The sequence below is a fragment of the Panicum hallii genome, chromosome 5 (genome assembly GCF_002211085.1).
Source record: "Panicum hallii strain FIL2 chromosome 5, PHallii_v3.1, whole genome shotgun sequence".
NCBI lineage: Eukaryota > Viridiplantae > Streptophyta > Magnoliopsida > Poales > Poaceae > Panicum > Panicum hallii.
The window spans coordinates 50,224,495-50,245,119 of NC_038046.1; the positions used below are offsets into that span (position 1 = coordinate 50,224,495).

General features: G+C 47.8%; 4 protein-coding genes and 2 long non-coding RNA genes across 10 annotated transcripts; 4 read left to right on the forward strand and 2 right to left on the reverse strand.

Moving 5' to 3' along the window:
• Positions 1 to 418: 418 nt before the first annotated feature.
• Positions 419 to 1,353, reverse strand: LOC112893906 (hydrophobic protein LTI6B-like). The gene is made up of 3 exons (XM_025961434.1): positions 1,155 to 1,353; positions 862 to 978; positions 419 to 728 (listed from the first exon to the last, which is right to left on the reverse strand). Exons 1-2 carry the CDS (start codon positions 1,239 to 1,241, stop codon positions 895 to 897), a joined length of 171 nt encoding a protein of 56 aa, XP_025817219.1. The 5' UTR covers positions 1,242 to 1,353; the 3' UTR covers positions 419 to 728; positions 862 to 894.
• A 1,611-nt stretch (positions 1,354 to 2,964) lies between these two features.
• On the forward strand, positions 2,965 to 5,074 carry LOC112895333. The gene is made up of 3 exons (XR_003229178.1): positions 2,965 to 3,046; positions 3,625 to 4,232; positions 4,340 to 5,074. It is a non-coding gene; the product is annotated as an uncharacterized LOC112895333 (long non-coding RNA).
• A 2,521-nt stretch (positions 5,075 to 7,595) lies between these two features.
• Positions 7,596 to 10,665, forward strand: LOC112895505. 3 transcript variants are annotated; one of them, XR_003229198.1, is made up of 2 exons: positions 7,596 to 9,341; positions 9,680 to 10,665. It is a non-coding gene; the product is annotated as an uncharacterized LOC112895505 (long non-coding RNA). The 3 variants fall into 3 exon arrangements; XR_003229199.1 differs by having other exon boundaries at positions 9,696 to 10,665; XR_003229197.1 differs by having other exon boundaries at positions 7,597 to 9,259.
• Positions 10,666 to 15,413: 4,748 nt separating this feature from the next.
• Positions 15,414 to 16,460, forward strand: LOC112893972 (pentatricopeptide repeat-containing protein At3g21470-like). 3 transcript variants are annotated; one of them, XM_025961516.1, is made up of 2 exons: positions 15,414 to 16,187; positions 16,277 to 16,460. In XM_025961516.1, the coding sequence occupies exons 1-2, from the start codon at positions 15,444 to 15,446 to the stop codon at positions 16,319 to 16,321; spliced, it is 789 nt and encodes a 262-aa protein (XP_025817301.1). In that variant the 5' UTR covers positions 15,414 to 15,443; the 3' UTR covers positions 16,322 to 16,460. The 3 variants fall into 3 exon arrangements, with proteins under 3 accessions (XP_025817301.1, XP_025817302.1, XP_025817303.1); XM_025961517.1 differs by having other exon boundaries at positions 15,414 to 16,166; XM_025961518.1 differs by having other exon boundaries at positions 15,414 to 16,082.
• On the forward strand, positions 16,359 to 17,150 carry LOC112892723 (pentatricopeptide repeat-containing protein At2g22070-like). The gene has a single exon (XM_025959847.1). The coding sequence runs from the start codon at positions 16,359 to 16,361 to the stop codon at positions 17,148 to 17,150; it is 792 nt and encodes a 263-aa protein (XP_025815632.1).
• Positions 17,151 to 18,099: 949 nt separating this feature from the next.
• On the reverse strand, positions 18,100 to 20,625 carry LOC112893973 (auxin-responsive protein IAA4-like). Its single transcript, XM_025961519.1, has 4 exons — positions 20,230 to 20,625; positions 19,039 to 19,241; positions 18,542 to 18,653; positions 18,100 to 18,459 (listed from the first exon to the last, which is right to left on the reverse strand). Exons 1-4 carry the CDS (start codon positions 20,445 to 20,447, stop codon positions 18,405 to 18,407), a joined length of 588 nt encoding a protein of 195 aa, XP_025817304.1. The 5' UTR covers positions 20,448 to 20,625; the 3' UTR covers positions 18,100 to 18,404.

A 20,625-nucleotide genomic window follows, 5' to 3' on the forward strand; every position in this document is an offset into this window, starting at 1 on the left:
TTTTTTTTTTCATTTGGGCTGGCTAAAATATTTAATTTAACTAAAAATAAATGGGTAAATGGGTAAACGGTTATGGGTACATGATTCCGTACCCGTACCCGTCGTATCGTTGGGTACAATTTTTTACTCATCTTCATATCCATAGGTGCAAAAGTTATCCCATACCCGTGCCTTAATAGGGTTTTTACCTGTCAGGTTTCGGGTTTCGAGTATCCATTGATATCGCTAGGCGAGGAGCACTGGCCCCAAGGAAAACGAGGGGCTCGGGTCGGGCTCCCCCGCGGGTTGGCTTCCAAACGCCAGGGGAATCTGGCCGGGCGCGACTTCCTCATGGGGCACGAGCCCGGAAAAAGGCAGGAAAAGTGGGCTTCCATACGAGGCCTCAAGGTAACAAGCAAACCCCGCGCCCTTACTGATATACCAGTACATGACAGCGCCTGGTGGAGATTGGAGAACCATCCAAAATCACCAAGCAATATACATTACTATTATCACCGATCGAGACAAATTTACAGAGACCACTGCTTGCAAAAGCAAAGCAGCACAATTTTTCAGGAACTTTTCACACGAAATACTGTATCGTTTTAGGACGGATCCACAAATAATCAGACCGATCGATGGACACGAAGCAATTAAGAAACTAGAGTTCAATCAGAATTCAGTAGTAGCATGACAATCAATCTCCAAACTAGAAGACACTGGTAAGAAGTTTACACCCTGCATGATTCCTGCGTCCAGAAATTAACAGCAGAGCAAGAGATTAGCTAGTATGCTGAAGCTGGTAGGCAGACAGTTCGTGTCCATATTACTCCGCTTGTCCAAGCGCTCGATCAACCTGACAGGATGTTGGTCAGTTCTCACCTTCTCTCCAAGTGTTGCGCTGTTCTCATACCACTACTTGGTGATGGCGTAGATCGCGTAGATGATCCCCGGAAGGTAGCCGAGGATGGTGAGCAAGAGGCAGAGCCAGAACTCGACCTGGAGGCCCGACATCGAAATTTTATCAGGTGGGTGAGCAGACAGCAGAGCGCAACCGCCCGTCAGGCCGTCGGTCAGATCGCCGGCGCCGCCTGAAGGAGCGGCGCGCGCGTAGTTGGTTTGATCGAGGGCCTCGAGGCGCTGGATGGGGAGAGGGGACTAGGGGAAGTACAAACCTTGCAGCCGAACTTGAGGAAGACGCCGAGAGGCGGCAGGATGATGGCGATGAGGATGTCGATGCAGTTCGCCGTGCCCTCCTTCATCTTGCTCCGTGGAGGTGGCTCCCCTTCCTCTCCAACTGGCTGTTTGATGCGTCCACACTAAACAGCTATGGGCAGCCGCGGCAGGAGATCCGAGGGTCGTGTGGATTTATACGTGTGCGGACAATAACTGACCGGAGGACTCGTCTCATCGTCTGTGTGGGTCGGTGACGAGTGATGAACTAATGATGCGATTCGATCGGCAGGTGTTTCCTTGTTACGGGTTGTTTGGAGAACAAACGCCACCAGCTCAAACAGTAATTAAATTATTCACTTTTTCTCTGCGTGCCCTTTGTTACTATAAGTTACCAAAAAAAAATATTAGTAGTTGACAATACTTTTCTTGATAAAAAGAAGAAACAAAAAGATCATGTGATCGAACAAAAATATTATGTGATCGAAATGTTTTTTTTCTTTTATAAAGAGTTAGTGTTTGGCCCTATGTAATTTTTTAAAAAAACATCTGCTAGTAAATATTTGAGAGCTATACACGGAACGGTTAGGTGGTTTCGTTTTCGCAAAAGAAATATTAGGAGCAAATGTACTTGAATCAGTTTAGCTGAGACTTGGTTAGCGCCCCCCTCCGCCCCCCCCCCCCCCCCCCCCCCCTCCCCAACACACACACAGCAAAGTGTCTCCCCAAAACTAGAGTCAGCTTAGCTCTAAGCATATTCATGTTATCAATAGGTAGCACAATACTAGAAAAAAAAATCTCCAATAGTCTAGTTATAACATCCTTTTGAAACTATTATAGATCCACGTATAGACGTAATAGTGGTCACATTTATCTAAGTGCATTATAATAGTTTTTTCCTCTCTTTTGACCACTCCTCTCTTAAACCTCAACATAGCTACAATCGGACGTGGATGGCTTAACTAGCTTATGTGGACTATTGGTCGTTGGATACGTCCTAAGCAAGGAGATGGTTCTAGTTTTGTACATTTTGCTACCTTGCTTCATCCGATGGTCTGTTGCTTGCTGCCTCTTACTTCTCCGGGAGGAGCTATGCAGCAGTACAGCTTTACAAGACGGAAAAGCTAAAAAAAATGTTTTGGGGAGGCTTAATCAAAGGAAGTAGACATCAATCTCTACTAGTTCTCTATCTACAGAAGGCATCACAACTCACAAGCTGACTTTGGAGAATACAATCCTCGCAAGAAAGAAAAATGTACCAGGAGGCGGCTTCATCCAAGTCGTGGCATCAGCTAACAGCCCAGATAGCGACTCCCCACCCACGAATCACGTGTCACTCTTTGACTTGTCATTGCGAGATCATGGGTTTGGTGGTCTGCTAAATGCTAACCCAACGGATATTCTTGCAAAGAGTAGGCTAGGGAAAAAAAGAGAAAGGAAAGTCTTGACCAATCACTACGCCTTAGGCTATCCGCACCGAACAGCTCCAAACCGCCCTGAACTGCAAATATACACTCCGGACTCCCGCACTGCACAACTCTATCCGCTCCCAATCATTCCGTTCACTATAGAAAATCTACAAACCTAGCGCCCGTCCTCTCCACCTCTATCCACTCCACCGCAGCAGCCGCTCCTCTCGCGGTAGCCCTGCAAGTGTCCGCGGACTCCTCGATGGCATCCTGGAGAAGCCGGCGGTCTCCCTCGAATCCGAGGGCATTGGGGAGGGAGGGGAGGAGGAGGCAGTGCCAGCCGCAGAGTGCAGGGGTGGGTCAGCGAAGGGGGGCGGGAAGCGTCACCCACCCTGTCGGCGGCGGCGGAGAGAGTTGAGGCGGGCGCGGACGGACTCAGAGGAAAGCTCTATAGCGCGGTTGCCCATTCGCCATCGATGGAGAAGGTAATCCCTATCCTTACAGTCTGTGCAGCCTCTAGATCTGGAGGCGCTCGCCCGCCGTGGCCTCTGCGACCCACCGCAGTGGCCCTGCCAGCCCCGTCGCGGTTGGCCCGCTGTCCCCACTGCAAGCCGCCGCGATGGCCCCGCCGGCTCTGTTGTGAGCCGCCGCACTCGCCCCACCGGCCCTGCCGCGGTCGCATATTCTTACTTCAACTGCCAGATTTCATTTAAATTGCTACAACATTATTGTAGCTATTTTCTGAATCTCTTATATCAGGTAACCATAGGACCTCCTATGCTTAACAAGCCACTGGTATTTTATTAGCAAATGGCTGAGCAGATGAGTTTTAATTAATTGTGTTGTTAGGTTTCAGTGCCCAGGTCTAGGCCATCCCTAATGCAACTTTTGGTGTGATTGCCAATTTGCCATCAACTGTGCCACTGAAATCTAATGATATTATAATCCGACAGATGCTATGCTATGCTAATTTAGAAATGCTAGGACCAGCACACCCGCTGCTTAAAGAATTTGGATGTTCTTCTGCTATACTCATTGTACCATTTACTTCATTTTATTGCAGGATAAATCCTAATAATTGTGATGAAGCTGGTGATGATATTACCGGTTTCGGCTGGGGTCTTCCAATATTAGGCTTCTATGGAGGGTGGAACCCAGGATTGCAACCATCTGCTCAGCAGTACCCATTTTTCCAGGGAGGGTGGACCGCAGCTCTGAACCAAGGGTTCATGCCACTCCCAACTCCAGCATCATCTCCTGCACCCCATGCTCAAAATCAGCCAGTCGCTGCAACGGTCGAGTGTTGAAGCAGCAGTAATGAAAGAGAGTCAGGGTGATGGGGAAGGAGCATCGGTGGCAGCTGGTCGACAACGCAAGGTCGTACCTAGTCGCAGCAAGTTATCCAACTTCTCCCCAAAAGAAGATATGTTCCTTGTGAAGTCATGGTTGGAGATTAGCTATGACCCAATTATAAACACAGGGCAGAAGAAGGAGGGGTTCTGGGCTAGGATTACAAGCCAGTACAATAACAAGAGGAGTTCCTTTCCTGAGAGAAGTTTCAGATCGCTGCAGAGTCGTTGGGAAACTATCAAGGCTGAAGCGAGTAAATTTGCAGGGCACATGGCAAATGTTCTTCGAGACAATCCGAGCGGGATAAGTGATGCAGATAAGGTGAGCGATCTAACCATCCTTTTACTAACAAAATTTGATCTGTTATTGGCATTTGGTTTGAACCACATTTTGCTTCATAATTCTAACATTGTGTACCCTTTTTGCAGACCTCTTTAGCTCTAGCTAACTTTGCAGACATCGAACAATACCCGTTTATTTGCATGCATTGCTAGGATTTGCTGAAGGATGAGCCTAAGTGGATGGAGCTCAACATGAGAGGGGCACGACCTGGAGACAACGATGCAATAGCCGATCACATTCCCACAGCCGCCACCAACATCGATCATGACCCGGAGACACCGTCTTCTTAGTACTCAGGGAGCAAGAGGCCTATGGGGAGGGATGCAACTAAAAGAGCAGCTAAGAAATCAGCCTTTTCCTCTTCGTCAGATTCATCTCAGTATGTTTCAAAGTTGCAGGACCTATCGATACAAAAGATTTCAATATGGCAAGAAGAAAATGCGAAGAAAGGCTCTCGCTATGAGCAAATGGCAGCCATCGAGTCACAGAGGTACGATGAGGTGGCCAACACAATCAGCACATGGTAGCAATTGAGGAAGAGAAACTGCGGATCATGTGTAAGAAAGCTGACATACTACAAACACACGAGGAAGAGCGCATCCTCGGGATTGATCTGAACAAGTGTGCTCCGCCCCTCCGCAAGTACTATGAAAAGAAACAACAAGAGATGCTGAAGAACATTGGTGCCAACGTAGATGACAGTGTAGACCCTTAAACTAGTGTTGTAATGTGTTGCATTGAGGATTGTCCTAGTTGAGGCTACCTTGCAGTGGCTGTGTTGTACTATTAATAATTGTGAACTCCAATACTAGTTTATGAAATATGCATCTGTATTAGTTTCTGAAATATGTTATGTTTGCCATCAGGAAGGTGACTCCAGTACTAGTTTCTGAAGTCCATTGTGTGCAGTCCTAGCTACATTGCCTAAATAAACAAAACTACACTGACCACATACAGAAAGCTGCCATATAAAAATCAGATCGCCCCATTGTGCACAAGTGAGTTGTTCGGGCACGGCTGGCATCCTGTGCACCGGCCGGCACGGCAACCTCCTTTCTTCTTCTTCCTTTTGTATGTCACCCCGATCATAACAAATGTTCCTTCAGCAGTTTCTGAAACAAGAATGAATTAAGATATTTATTTACTTTAGTAACATGCATAACAAGAATTCGGAACCCATGTTGCAGTACCTAGATTAGGATGAACCATGCCTCATCCATTGGTGTTCGATGAGATCCATCTGTAACTGGCTATGGATGGCAGTATTCTTCAACTTTGATGTTTATTAATGTACTATGATCTCTCTTGGGTTACGGTCTGGTATGGAGTAGCATGAACCCCAACATTGTCGTAGTCCGAGTTCTCCGCAAGTTTCTCTTCATCCTCGATAATCATATTATGCATAATTATGCACACTGTCAAAATGTCCCTAATCTGTTCACGATTCCAACCGTATGCAGGGCCTCGAACAATAGCCCACCTATACTGAAGGACACCAAAAGTGCGCTCAATATCTTTACGAACTTTTTTCTGCTCCTTAGCAAAGTGTGCTGCCTTCATATCCAGAGGATGGGATACAGTCTTCACAAAAGTCGGCCAATTGGGGTATATACCATCAGCAAGATAATAACCCATGTCATACGTGCGAACATTAACGGTGAATGATACCAGAGCTGCTTGGCCTTTCAAATATGCGGAGAAGACGGGCGACTTTTGAAGGACATCAATATCATTGCAGCTGCCTGGCATGTCAAAATAGGCATACCATATCCAAAGGTCATGCAAAGCTACCGCCTCAAGTATCATGGATGGATGCTTCCCACGCCCTGTGAACATGCCTTTATATTCCGAGGGGCAATTGCGCCACTCTCCGTGCATACAATCAATGCTTCCTAACATTCTTGGAAATCCACGTTGCTCTACAATTCTGAGAAGCCTTGCTAAATCTTCTGCGTTCGGAGCATGTAGGTAGTACTCCCCGAATACAGAAATGATAGCCCGACAAAAATGGTGGAGAGCCTTACGAGCAGTTGAATCACCAATACGGACATACTCATCTCCAACATCAGCAGGTAGACCATATGCAAGAATGCGAATAGCAGCAACTGCCTTTTTGCAAACCATTGAGCCCAAGATGGCCAATGGCATCCTCCTTTTGCTTGAAATAGGAGTCTGCACCTTCAATCGCTTCAACAAGGCACTCAAACACATGGACACAAATTTGAAACCTGCACACAAAAATAAGGTTGTCAATGTACTGCAAAGTAACACATGAAGCAATCCATGACTACCAGATTATAGAAACGCACCATCGACGGAACTGGAACGCCAACTAAACAGGATTGGGACCAAAGTAGTTAGCACGGATCCTTGCATCCCCGACCGCATGATCCCTCTGTCATATCTTCTTTGGTGGACCATCAGAACAACGTCTACGACGAGAGGGTCCAGCATTCTCGAGCTCGAACGACTCTAGTACCTCCAAGTTGTCTTCATCAACAATCAAATGAAAATCATCTCCATCCTCCTCTTCCTCTATCACCCACATTCTACACATGGAAGAACCAAAAGCACCCTGCCATGGTCGTGGAGGGAACAAGCGACGGGGGTGGAAAGAATAGGACCTCGATAGAGTGGAGGGAACAGGCGACGAACCCTAGCAGCCAGCCATGCCGAGATCAAATCCGGCTATCTGGGCTGCCAGATTGGGCAGATGATAGCTCAAATGGATGCTTCTAGGCCATGGCCACTCGTAGCTACAAGGAATCGACAAGGAGCTCACGGGCCAGGAGGAAAAGGAGGTCGTCGGGCCCCCGCGCCGGGACGCCGCCGGCAGGGAGGGAGAAGGGGAAGGGAGCAAGGAGAAAGGGGCAGCAGAGAGCAGCGGGTTGGGGTGGGAGGGAGGAGACGGTTGGTTTGCTGATGGGGATAGAGGCGGGACAGCGGCGGAGAGCTGCGTTTCACTGATCTCTAAATCGGCTCTGACAAGTGGGCCATGCTCATTTAGAGGTGAGTTTAGAGATGGTGCGGTGCGGATAGCCTTAGGCGTGTGGCACGAGTGTGAGAGGAAACTACATGGCTAGGCGCAGGCGGGCCGACTGTATACCACGCCTCAATCAAAATAATTAAAAGATCCTCCCGTTTGGCCTTCTCCCGCATTCCACGGGGAAAATAGGACGCGTGTTGATAACCGCGAGTCCTAGCTATTTTGCAAAAGAGCTCTCCTATATTTTAATAATTATAACTAAACCCAATTCATCCGGATCAGTTCTCACGTTCATATATTTTTCAAATAAGCTCCAGGACTAATGTTTATTTTCCCCAGCGAGCCATTTTTGCGAAACGCCCCTCCCACAGCCCCAAACCCGTTCTCTCTCCCTCGCTCTCCTCCCCGACGACCTCTCTCTCCATCTCTCCTCCCCGCCGCCGCCCTCTCTCTCCCAACTCTCTGGCTCTCTGCCGCCACCTCCCCTCCCCTTCTCCCTCTCCGCCTGCCTCCGCCGCTCCGCCCGCTCCCGCTGGATCCAGATCCGGCGCGGGGGGCAGCAGCGCCCCGTTCCTCCGCCCGGCTCTGCCACGGAGCTCCACCATGCCGCCCCTCCTCCGCCCGACCTCACCCTGGCGCTCCTCAGCTAGACCCCAGGCGTCGCCGCCTAGGATCTCCGGCACCGCCTCGAGCTTGGACGCCGCTGCAGCGCGGTCCGGCCAACGCCGGTGCTTGGGCGGGCACAGCAGCCCTCCCTGCTGCCCCTCTCTCCTCCCCCTGCTGCCCCTGGTGCGCGAGAGAGCTCCCCCCCCCCCCCCCCCTTCTCCTCTCCCTTGATTCCTCTCTCCCTGCTGCCCATGGCGGGCGACCCGCGCACGGGACGACGGGAGCAGTGGGGCACCGGTGATGGGAGCAGCGGGGCGGAAACGACCTGTGCGCGGCGGTCGGAGATGCATCCCCGGTCTCCACACTGCTCCTCCAGCACCGTCGCGCCAGGGGATGACCGTTTGCAGCGGCGGGGAGGAGCGAGGCGGCGACCCATGCGTGGCTTGCGGGAGCCGCGGTGGCCGGCGCGGAGGAGCCTCCAGCAGGACCTCGAGCTCAAGCACAGCGACAAGCGCCGGATATGCTCATGAATGGCAGGCGCCGAGGGCTTGCAGACTGCTCCTCTCCACTTCCTCCCATGTTGTAATCGGTCTCCTGCAAGGCGCTACTCCCCTCAACCCTGTCGCCGACTGGCCGTCATACTCTGCGCCGCCCGCCCAACCCGACGCCGTCGTCTTCAGATAGCCAGCCCCAACTACGGCGTGCGGCGGGCTTCGGAGAAGGCGAAGCAGCGCCTACGTCTGTGCGTGGAGGCCGCCACACCGACGCCCTTTCCGTTCCTGTCCCTGCGCTGATGCGACCTTGCACAGGAGGCTTTCATCCCTGGCAGCGCTGGTCTCCCATACGCTAAGCTCGACTGAAGGTCACCTTGCTATGCTGACGATCTCTGTCATTCCTGGACTCTCATATATGGAATCAGATCTCGATGCCATCCCTACTGCTATCTTCTCTGACCACCTCTCTCACTCTCCCGTGTGTGGATATAGAAATCATAGGATCATCTTCCTCAAATTGAAATCCTCCTCATGATGTTCTCATCTTTTTTTTTCTTTCCAAATTTCATCAGGTTTTGTTCTTCTTAGATAGGCCCAACTAAATTAATCTTCTTGCTAATCACATATTCATTTGTTACAGCAAGATCAACAATTTACAGTCTTTCAGATTTTGGCTACCATTGTTTTGTGTTAATGATTGAGCTTTATGAATTACACTTTGAGCATTTATTTGACGTATCAAAGATGATTCAGTCTGACAAATGACATTGGTACTTCATTTAAGTGCTTTAACTACTGCTACTTGGTTTCTCAACAGAGGCGGATTCAGTGCAGGCAACAGGCCTCATGCAGTCCTGCCTGTTATACTGTGTTATAACTACAAGATGCTAACCTTGGCACCCTTTGTAGGTTAATTTAAGGTTCGTCATATTGCCCAGCATTTGAGAATTTGTCAATATCGATTGCTCAAGCCATGGTCAAAAAAATCTGAACTTTATCCAGGTTTGACCTTTTGGTTTCCATAGATCTTTGATCTTCATGGAGTGACAACACTAATGACCAGTAGCTGGCCGTGAACCTGAAGTACAAAAACCAATGATAGTTTCCTATTTTGTACCTCAAAATACACAAAAAGGAAAAGTTATTTTTATGGGTAGTAAAAAAAGAAAAACTTCAATACTTTTACTGCCATAGATATGTGTACATTACTAATAGCTGTCACCAAAAAAAAGTATACTGTATTTGCTTAGTAGGCCACAAGGAAATGCTTCCTTCCTATCATATTGAACCACAAAACTCATGCTTAAACCTCATAGCAGTTTCTTCATTGTTTCTAACAGATGCCATTTTGCTTAGACAAATGCTTTCTGCTTCTTTTTCTGGCAACCTGGAGGCTCCTACATTTTGATGGACTATTCATGCCTGCTTTAACACTCAGTCAGGTTTGTGTTACAATTTTGTGTTCCTTCATGCTATGGCTACTTGAAAGTACTTCTTTCTTCTTCCGTTCAATTTCAATCATTCCAAATCCTGCAAGATCATGACAAGGAAGTAACACTGGGCAACTGGATGGTTGATTTGTGTTTTTAGTTTTGCTTCAAATTTCATATACATGTTGTCTTTAGTCAGCCTTACCGGATCAACCTTTCTTTATTAGCAGGTTTTAACAAGCAAAACTGAAGATATACGTGGTCGTTGGATACAAAAATATAAGTGTATTGTTTGATTAATATTATAAGAATACTGCTACTCTTTTTTAAAATTAAGAACCCGTGATCAGGGGTGTTCGTGAAAAAAAATTATGAACCATTGAAACAAATTCATTGGTTTAAGACTTTAAGTAAGCTTTCAAATACATCATTAATTTGCTCTTCAATGCATGAGACAGATGAACCACTAAACAAATTCGTTGGTTTAAATAACATATCAAATGCATCACCAACTTGCTCTTTGATTAATACATGACAAATATTAAAGCAGAGTAAAATATCACAACGGAAGGTCAAGGCTCTCCGTGAAGATTTGCTTTGATGATGGACGATGAAGCCACCTCTTGCTGCTATTCAAGAACAAATCTAAGAAACTGTTATAATTAGTACTTCTATCATGAAAGTTTGTAGCATGTTGGATCGTCTTGGCTCAGGATTTCATGTTGCCTAGGTCATTCGGGTCTGGAACTGTAGTTATTTGCATATTGACATATCTTGGTTAATTTAGTGTTTTCAAGTCATGTGATTACAGAAATTTTGTACTCTGGTATAGATTAGTACCTTCATTGGCTAATATGCTATGTTTTTGCCAGTGAATATATTTAATTTTTTATTGCTCCTATTTTGTGGTATGCACATTTTATTATCTTCAATTTATTTATATTTGATTGTTTAAACGGTAGGGCGCCCGTCCCGCGTCTAATGTTCTAGTCAAAGTTTACTGCGCCCCGCCCCGGCAGCGTGGACTCCAACCAAACTGGCAGGTCCAAGTTGTCTTCCTACGCGGGCAAAACGGCCCACCCAGCCAGCCCATCTGGAGGAGCCACGGCCCAACCCAGCTGGCCGTCAAACTGGACCGCCATTATGGTCCACGCTGCGATTAGGAGAGTTTTTTTTAAAAAAAGGTTTAAAGAAATTAAAATTTGAAAAAGGGGTGCAAGTTGGGAACAATTCGAAAAATAGGTGCCTCCTGCCTGTTGATCGGGCAGGAGGCGTGGGGCCGGGGACATCCCACCCATCCAGCGGGCGGGATGTTCCAAAAAATATTTGCAGGCCCCTCCCGAGAGTCTCTCCGCGAATAAAAAAGTTTTTTATTCGTGAAGAGATGCCTGAGGCAGGAATCCCGCCCGGTCAGAGGACGGGAAGCATCCCGCCCAGCCAGATGGCGGGAGGCATCCTGCCCGGCCAGTGGGCGGGATGTTCACTGCTTATTTTTTTTGTTATTTTTTGTTGGAATTTATGATTTACAAACTATTTGAAATTTAGACTATTTTCAAATACAATATTTATTCGCCATACTCTTTTGTATACATATAAAATTTTAATTCAATTTTACGAAGAAGATTGCTGTATCTAAAACTCGTATGAAGATGGTTAAACGATAACGTTTTGCAACGTAGAATCCAAATATTACGATAGTACGATACATCAACCAATTAGAAAGAAAATAGTATCATACAAAAACAGTTTAAATATAAAAAGTCCACCGAATTAGGAGTATCTACCCCGCCTGTCCCGAACCTCGCGCTCTCTTGGTCCTTCCCCCTAGTCCTAGCACGTCGGCGTATGTGGTCCTCCGAGTACGTAAATGCATCTGGAGCACGGTGAGGACGAGGCGGAGGAGGTGCAGGTGTGAACGGGTCATCCTCGGACTGTGCACCTGGAGCGTCATACGTCTGGGATGGACCAATGATGTCAGGCTCGGCGCCGCCGCCCACCAACTCCGGCCAAGTGGCAGAGCCGCCCTCCCAGTCGTCGTAGTCCGGCACACCGAATGGACCACCATATGCAGGAGCTCCCGTCGACCATGCATGCTGAGCATAGCCCTGAGAGTACGGTGCAGCTGATGCAGCTGGCATCGAACCCGACGGGAGAGACGTTTCTGGAGCATACGCGCCAAACGTCTGAGGCTCCATTCTTGCAGGAGGAGGTCCCATTGCCGTCGAGTGCATGACTATAAAAAGAAACGAAATTAGTCGTGTAAATTAAAGGTGATCGAAATGGCAATTATAAAGGACTTACAGCTTGAACTAGCAGCAGTACCGCTAGACGCTGCGTGCGGTGCTGCAGAGGTCGACGGGCCAACTGTGTACACGTGGGCAGACGCATGAGATGAACTGGAGGCCCCCACGTCGTCTCTGCCGCGACACGTCAGTGCACGTAACCCTCGCGTCAAGTTGTCTTGAATCTTACGCAAGCTATCTTTGTATTGTGCCTCCGGTACACGTACTCCACGTTCAAGCAACGTGATCTGAGATGTAGCTTCGACCTTCGCGAAGTTGATCAGATCGATCTGCATACGTAATGGGATGCAGAGTAATATTGTTATCGATTTTTTATAAAAAAGATTTAATAATTCAAGTTGCGAAAGACGTACCGCGCCGCGCTGTGCCTGATCACGGTATGAGGGATACGTGTCCGAGATGGTCGGCTGGTGCTGATGCTCCACGTCATCAATACGTGAAAGAGTGACGTACGGACGCGTGCGAGGGAGGTACCAGCGGAGGTATGCACCGTATGACGCCTCCGTGTGTGGCTGCCCCTCGTCCCGCACATCGTCACGTGCGTCAAGCCACTCTTCTACGTACTCCTGCAGCTTGACGACCCAGTTGACCTCGTTGGCATGATATCCCCTGCGCGAATATCTGTTGCAAACATTTGAAAGACAACATTACTTTATAATAACGATTATATAATTAATACAAAACGAGTTATCACAAACTTACTCGTGTAGGTTGCGCGGCACGGCCTGGAACGCTCGAGGTAGAAGAGAAAAGTGCTGTCGTTGCCCGAACTGCCTCATCACTCGCTCGACGCAGTACGGCTCGACGAGAATATCGAACACTAGGTTCGCCTTTGTGAGCCAGTACTCCTCGTCACGCGTGCAGAGGGAAGTCAACCCGTGCGCCGCCGCACGTGTCTGGATAGCCGCAGCGGTGTACGGGGTCCAGATGACATCCTGTGGCCGCATCCGATCAAATTCGAACACGAACTGCGGGTATGCTTTTCGGACCTGCCGATGTGCCTAACTCATTTGCAAAATTACACAACTGCATCGGTAATTTGCATATACAGAAACGTACAACAGTAAATTAAAGAGCTTACCCGTCGATCGGTCCAAAGCAAACCCATCGTGGGGCTATCCTCGTCCCACACCCCATACATCTCGGACGGATAAGGCTCCTCGCTGATTAGGGGGCGTGCTATGGCGAATCGCTCGTACGACCATAGCTGCAGCAGAAGTGGGCAGCCTGTGATGACGGCGGTCCTCTCCGTCTTCAAACAGGCCTGGCAAAGGCCTCGGTACGTGGCAGCAAGCACTGCTGATCCCCAGCTCCACCCAGGTATCTGGCCCGGCTCCGCATCCGCAATCGCGCGCGTATTGCATGAGCACCTTGTCTATATAATTGCGGGTAGAGTTGCAGAAAAGAGTCCAGCCGAACAACCACAATAGATATGCCTCCAGGCATCGCCACACCTCGTACTGCCCAGCCAGAGGGTGCAGATCCTGAGCCTGAAATATATTTGTTCAATACTTAGAGGTAGTCACATATGATTCAATTAAATTAATTAAAAAATAATTGGACGTACCCTAAATTGTATTACCCAACTCTTGGCGGGGCCGGACAAATCAGGTACGTTCACAACAAGTGGCGGGTTCGCTGGAGCAAACCGCTCCTGCAGCTCCGCCCTCCAGGTAGGTGGCACAGCAACCGGGCCAACAGCTTCACCCGCAATGGGAAGCCCGAGCAGGTACGACACGTCCTGCAACGTGGGGGCCATCTCCCCGCACGACAAGTGGAATGTGTGCGTCTCCGAACGCCACCTGTCCGCCAACGCTACAAGTAGAGAGCGATCCAGCTGCATCCGCTTCTTGGCGCCACCATCTTGGTCGTCGCCGGCCTGAAGCATACGTGCGAGTGGCAGCAAACCAGCCTCACGTAACCTGTATATTTTGCATTGTGGTTACAATTATCGTACAAGCTATACATTAGTTTCGTAAAAAATATAAAATATCACCTGTCAAGCCAGCGGTCGTCCAGGTGCAACAACTCTTTTGCTATACGAGGGCGCAACTCGTGAAGCTCCTGCCCCTCCACCGCTGCCAGGTACGACCTGTGCCGTTCGTCGATGTTCGCGTCAAGGAGCTCCGGTGTCTGCGCCATATCTTTATGAAAAATATAAGTACCGTAAGACATATTCCTACAAACAATTGAAAATACTAAAAACTATTTATAATAGAACTATCCTAACAAATATTTCTAAAAGCTATTAAAATACTAAAAACTATTCAAAATATAACTACCCTAAAAATATATCTGAAAACTATTGAAATTATAAAAACTATTCAAAATATAACTACACTAAGAAATATATCTAAAAACTATTGAAAATACTAAAAACTATTTATAATAGAACTACCCTAACAAATATTTCTAAAAGCTATTAAAAATACTGAAAACTATTCAAAATATTACTACCCTAAGAAATATATCTGAAAACTATTAAAATTATAAAAACTATTCAAAATATAACTACCCTAAGAAATATATCTAAAAGCTATTAAAAATACTGAAAACTATTCGAAATATAACTACCCTAAGAAATATATCTGAAAACTATTGCAATTATAAAAACTATTCAAAATATAACTACACTAAGAAATATATCTAAAAACTATTAAAAATACTCAAAACTATTTAAAATAGAACTACCCTCTAAAAGCTATTGAAAATACTGAAAACTATTCTACGTATAACTACCCTAACAAATATTCGTAAAAATAATTAGTAATTATACGATTATAACGAGAATATACCTCCAAACCGACGTGTGGACAGTGTTTCGCCACTTTCTCTCCTCTCCTCTCTTCCTCTCCTCCTTTTCTTTTTTGTTGATTTTTGATGAATATTATGAGAATTAGGGGTGGGTGGGGGGCTTAAATAGTGGGGGGTGACATCCCGTCCGTTGAAAGGGCGGGATGCCCCTCGGGAGAACCTCCCGCCCGTTGGGGGGGCGGGATGCCCCTCGGGGGAACCTCCCGCCCTCCCTACGGGCGGAAGGCCCCTCGGAAGACCCCCCGCCCGTTGGAAGGGCGGGATGGCGTGTAACTTTCGCGAAGAGGCCCGTGATGGGGGCGTGCGAAAAAATTTTCGACCCCCCGCCCGTTGGATGGGCGGGACGTCTCATCCCGCCCGTTGATTGGGCGGAAGGCACCTATTTTTCGAATTGTTCTAGACCGGCACCTTTTTTCGATTTTTAATTTTTTAAACTTTTTTTTAAAAAATTCCGATTAGGAAGCCCGCGCCACGCGCCGCCCACGGCGAAGCAGAGCAACAGCAGCAGTGCAGCCCGCCATCGGCTGAACAGCCGCCGCCGTGCCGCGACCCGGCGCATGAGCGCGAGCAGCGGCAGCGTCCGCGAGCTGACGGCCCTCCTCTCGGCGCTGCGCCGCGCGCGCCACCCCTGCCCCGCTCACGCCGCGCAGCTCCACGCCCGCCTCGTCGTCTCCGCGGGCGCGCGCCCGCACCCGGTCCTCCTCACGCAGCTCGTCTCCCTCTACGCCGCCGCGGGCCGCCTCGCCGACGCGCTCCGCGCCCTCCGCGCGCACCTCGCCGCCGCCAACCTCCGCACCTACGTGGTCCTCGTCTCCGCCCTCGCGCGCCCGCACCCAGGCCTCGCGTTCTCGCTCTTCGCGGGCGCATGCCGCGGACTCCGTCCCGGCCCCCACCTCGTCTCCGCCGTCCTCGCCGCCTGCGCCGGCCTCCCGCCCCTCTGCGGCCGCCAGGTCCACGCGCGCGCCGCCAAGGCCGTACCTCCTCGCGACGTGTTCGTCTACACCGGGTTGGTCGATGCGTACGCCAAGGCCGGGGACATGGCGGCGTCCAGGAAGGTGTTCGACGAAATGCCTTGCCCGGGCGCGGCGTCCTGGAACACGCTTCTCGTTGGTTATGCCAGGAACAAGATGTGCCTCGAAGCACTGTCGGTGTTCAGGGAGCTGGCAGGGCAGGGGCGGGAGGTGCCTCTTGATCAGGTGAGCGTGTCAGGTGTGCTCAGCGCTTGCTCCTCGGCAGGCACCGTGGACTTCGGTCGCCAGGTGCATGCGTGCGCTGCCAAGGTGGGTCTGGAGCTGGGTGCGGTCTGTGTCAGCAATGCCCTTCTTGACATGTACGCCAGGTGTGGATGCTCACGGGAAGCTTTGGTCCTGTTCGATGCTATGGATTGCAGGGATGTCATCACTTGGAACGTTGTCATTTGTGCCTGCATTCATGAGAGCCGCTTCAAGGAAGCTTGTATCTTGTTCCAGTCCATGGTCAGGGATGGTGTCTTGCCCGATGATGTGTCCTATGCTACTGCATTGCAGGCATCAGCATGTCTGCTGTCATGGGCTCTTGGAGCAAGCATACATGCCTCTGTAATCAAGACAGGGTTCTTGGACAGCGATGGCGTTGCTAGCTCGCTTATCACCATGTATTCAAAATGTGGCAGCTTGGGCGATGCACTCCAAGCATTTGAGGTAGCAGAAGATCACTTCTGTGTAATGTCATGGACGGCCATGATCACTGCACTGCAGCAGAATGGACATGGACTACAGGCGGTTGATATGTTTGAGAAAATGCTAGAGCATGGCATCCCTCCAGACCACATCACATTTGTTAGTGTTCTCTCTTCCTGTAGCCACAGCGGACTTGTTGAGCAAGGACGCAAGTACTTCAATTTGATGACCCAAGTTCATAAGATCACACCTTCGACTGAGCATTATGCGTGCATGGTTGACATGTTTGGGCGAGCAGGCCTTCTAAGTGAGGCAAAGCAATTCATTGACCAGATGAGAGTTAAGCCAGATGCATCAGTCCTTGGGGCACTACTTTCAGCTTGCATGAATTGCAGGGACCTTGAGATGGGAGAGGAAGTTGCTAAGAAGCTGTTTGTGATTGAACCTGGAAATACCGGGAACTATGTCCTGCTTGCTAATATCTACACATCACATGGAAGATTGGAGAAGGCAAAAGAGGTGCGGAAATGGATGAGGTTCCAGGAGTTAAGGAAGGAGAAGGGATGCAGCTTAGTTAACGATGAGAGCCAAACCTCTATGTTATGAATCTTCAGCAATGAGCTCGCTACATGTTTGACATACATACAGTTAACAGATTCTTGCATACTCAAGGGTTCATGAACATCCCAGCCATTGATTCTGCAATATACGATCCAAACCATATGTGAACAAGCAAAATGAAGAACAATTACATTACTAACAATGTGATCAGTATATGTATTCCTCATAGTTGGATTATCAATACTACATGCCGAATTACACAGCAAAAGGAGGAAACAAAGCAGCACAGCATCTGTTGCAACTATTGGATTGTGATTCGATCATATTTGGAGCACATTCTCTTGTCTGTTAGATGAGGGCCTCAGGTTAAGGTTCCAAGTTGTAGCCTTCTTCCACATTGGGTTAGATCTGTTTCAGCTTATTGTTTTTTCTTTCCTGTGGCTACTCAGAGTTGCATATGTGGCAGAAATAAAGGGATATGAAGTGTCACATATTGTGAGTAGATTAACTTTATTTAAGTTTTGTGTCTCCATGTTTCATGTTTTTACTAAAGTGGAATTATACAGTTGTGATTTAGCACCATACAGGAAGTTGGCCATCCTTTGTCAATAGAATTGGAGGCAAACATATGCTACAAGAGCACAAAGACAACATTCGTAAGTTCTCCCACTACCTTTTCCTCTTCGTAACAAGTGCAATTATGATTTATGTCTAGGTGTCTCATGCTTTTGTAATGTTAGATTTTTTTAAATAATTGAGTAGTGAAGGTAGGATATCTTGTTTTGTTTCAAACAGTTAAAACCAGAGATCAAGCTATCCCCAAACCCAACTCCAGATGGTAGTACAAGTTTGGTCCGCTCATTTTTTAAAAGGATAAATACAAGATGGGAAAGTTGCTTCACAAAAGGGGGAAAAATATCTCTCTTTCATGTGTCGCACTCTTTCAATACTTATTTGTGACTGTAATATTAATGAACAAGAAAAGTTCTGCAAGTACTCCGTTTTCCATGCTTGCAAGAAAATATATATCTTGGATTATAATATTTGGCATACAAATTCTCTGCTCTTCAACAAATAACCATGGTATTTACAGGTCAAAGAAACAGAAAACGAACATACAAAAGACAGAACTTTGATATTTTCTAGGGAGGTAGCGAGGTTTGATTTTCTTAAGTATACTGTACACAGTTAGTATAGCCTCAGCTTCACATTCCCGCTCTGTTCAGCAAAATCTTTCTCAATGAACCTATATAAAAAGAAGAAAGAAATATAAAGTCCGCCGCTTGGATAAGTTTGCCACTAGCATTTATCTGTTCTTGCAATCCTCAGTTTCTTCACACTTGCAAGGAAGAGCCTGCCAGAACAATGAACAGTGATAAGATTAACTAAAAGTAAATGAAATGCAAGTGAATCATTTAATCGGAGAAGGAACATACTCCCAAGGTACATCGCCAACCATCATCCAGTCTCCATCCTGGTCTTCATAGGTGAGGATATGTGCAGCCTTCTCGCGAGGAATTCGTTGATGGTACTCCATAACATCAGCATCTAATCATATCACATATTGATTATAGAGCGACCAGCAAGCATTGCCATACAATATAATATTATAGCAAGATGTGACAGCATGTCTTGAGTTTATCTATTCAAACTTGATGTGCGAGACAGGAACTGCTCATAAAACTAAAGAATTCCGAAATTGGTGGTCGTGTACTAGCAAAAACTAGTGGCTAGAATCTCAAGAAAAGCTAGTGTTGGCATGGCATAACTACAATCCATTCTGTCGCTCAATTATGCATATTTATCCATTTCTGCATGCACCAGATGGCTTAGGTGCTTTCATATATTATCCCGAAAACATGTCTAGTTTTGCTGTTTTCGCGTCCTCAAAAAATTGAGGGTAATGATGTTAGCTGGATGCATATATACTTACAGGTGATGGGAGTCTTGAACATGTGGCGGAGTTTGGCGAGGAGGCTGTCGTACCCTTCCAGCAAGAGCAAGTCCAGCTTCCGGCCGATTGGAACGCCTTCCATGTACACCTTCACGAACAATGTCCGCCGCCGGCGTGCTGACGCCATCAAGGCGCTTCTGAGGAACGGCTTGATCGGTGGCCAATCACGGTGTACTTGGTTCCTGCCCATCATCCGTCCGTGTTGAAAGTGTTGTTAATAAATGTGGATGATGTCCACAAGGAAACTAATTAGATGGAGAGTGCTGTTGGATATTAATTGGGGACGCTCTACATCTCTGAAATATGATAACGACAAAACAAATCTGAAGTAGTTGTGAAGATTGCAATGATCAGTGAGGGATCTTAAAAAGAGTGAAATGTCTGGCTCAATGAATAAAATAAATCTGACTCTATATACCTCTCCTCTCTTAGTATGATCAAGTATTCAAGTTGATCGTAAAAATGAAAGAAGCTCATGTGCCCAAGAAAAGTTAGGAAAAATTGATGCAAAATCAAGTGTTTGTCTGATCAGAACACCGTACACCCAAGACAGTTCGCTTTGCATGTGAGAAATCCATATCGCGGTTTCTCTTCAATTAGGAACCACTACTAAAACTCCTATACAAACTTGGGACATTATTATAAGGGATATAATCAAAGATCTGCTTTATATAGGCGTGGTCATGTGTAGAAGAAAGAAAATGATCTAAGATCTAAGATGTTTTCTTAGAATACTGATTCAACAACGAATCGAAAACAAAAACTCTTGTAAGCTGATGAACTCATGGCTCATGCATATTATCTATGTGAGAGCGAAGAGGTCTAGAGAAGAACATAAAGAAGTAAAGAACCAGATAATTTTCGAAACCCCAATTCCCCAGCATGTATATACGCATATAATTGATCTCCTGCAGACAAACGGTGGCAACGGTTCATCTAATATGAGTAACCAATTGACACCCCCCCCCCCCCCGCCCCGCCCCCACCCCCAAAAAAAACGAAAAAGAGCTATCGGATTAGCCATGCATCCTCCTAATTTATTTGTTCTCCGAGGGGAAGAGCCTTGCTTGCATGTACGACCTCCTGATATCATCTACTACAACTTCAATTCCACAAAAGCTAATCAATTAAGAATTGAAACGGAGTTGCGCAGGCAAGAAGAAAAGAAACCTTGGCGTAGAAGGGATGGCCGTGGTCTCCGCGGCCAGGAGGGAGGAGGACGCCGGCGACAGGCTGAGCCCTAGCTGGAGGTCGGTGCTGAGGTCCCGGCGGCCCGCCGGCCGGCAGCCCGACGACGTCGTGGAGAGCACCGGGTGGGTGCTGCTGTCCATGGACGAGGACGGGGACCGGCCGCCGCCGCCGCCGCCGCCGCGCTCGCACTCCGCCATGCCGCGCGCCTGCTGGTGTAGTGCATACACTGGCTGTTAATCGCACAGCGGCTGCTGGTAGCTGGCGGTGTAGAAACGGAGAGAGGGGTGGAGTGAATCTCACAACAACTGGTCAACAAGGAAGGCCAGGGAAGGGAGAAAGCAAGGGAGCAAGAGATCTATGTTTATATAGCGGGCG

What these genes read in the sequence shown, in the direction of transcription:
- LOC112893973 (XM_025961519.1), bottom strand. Translation starts at nt 20,447, where the DNA reads ATGGCGGAGTGCGAGCGCGGCGGCGGCGGCGGCGGCGGCCGGTCCCCG. An exon ending in GCCATCCCTTCTACGCCAAG is followed by an intron (nt 19,242 to 20,229) that starts GTTTCTTTTCTT and finishes GATGATGGGCAG; the next exon opens with GAACCAAGTACACCGTGATT. An exon ending in GTTCAAGACTCCCATCACCT is followed by an intron (nt 18,654 to 19,038) that starts GTAAGTATATAT and finishes TGATATGATTAG; the next exon opens with ATGCTGATGTTATGGAGTAC.
- LOC112892723 (XM_025959847.1), top strand. Translation starts at nt 16,359, where the DNA reads ATGGTCAGGGATGGTGTCTTGCCCGATGATGTGTCCTATGCTACTGCA.
- LOC112893972 (XM_025961516.1), top strand. Translation starts at nt 15,444, where the DNA reads ATGAGCGCGAGCAGCGGCAGCGTCCGCGAGCTGACGGCCCTCCTCTCG. An exon ending in TGGGTCTGGAGCTGGGTGCG is followed by an intron (nt 16,188 to 16,276) that starts GTCTGTGTCAGC and finishes TATGGATTGCAG; the next exon opens with GGATGTCATCACTTGGAACG.
- LOC112893906 (XM_025961434.1), bottom strand. Translation starts at nt 1,241, where the DNA reads ATGAAGGAGGGCACGGCGAACTGCATCGACATCCTCATCGCCATCATC. An exon ending in TCCTCAAGTTCGGCTGCAAG is followed by an intron (nt 979 to 1,154) that starts GTTTGTACTTCC and finishes TCGGGCCTCCAG; the next exon opens with GTCGAGTTCTGGCTCTGCCT.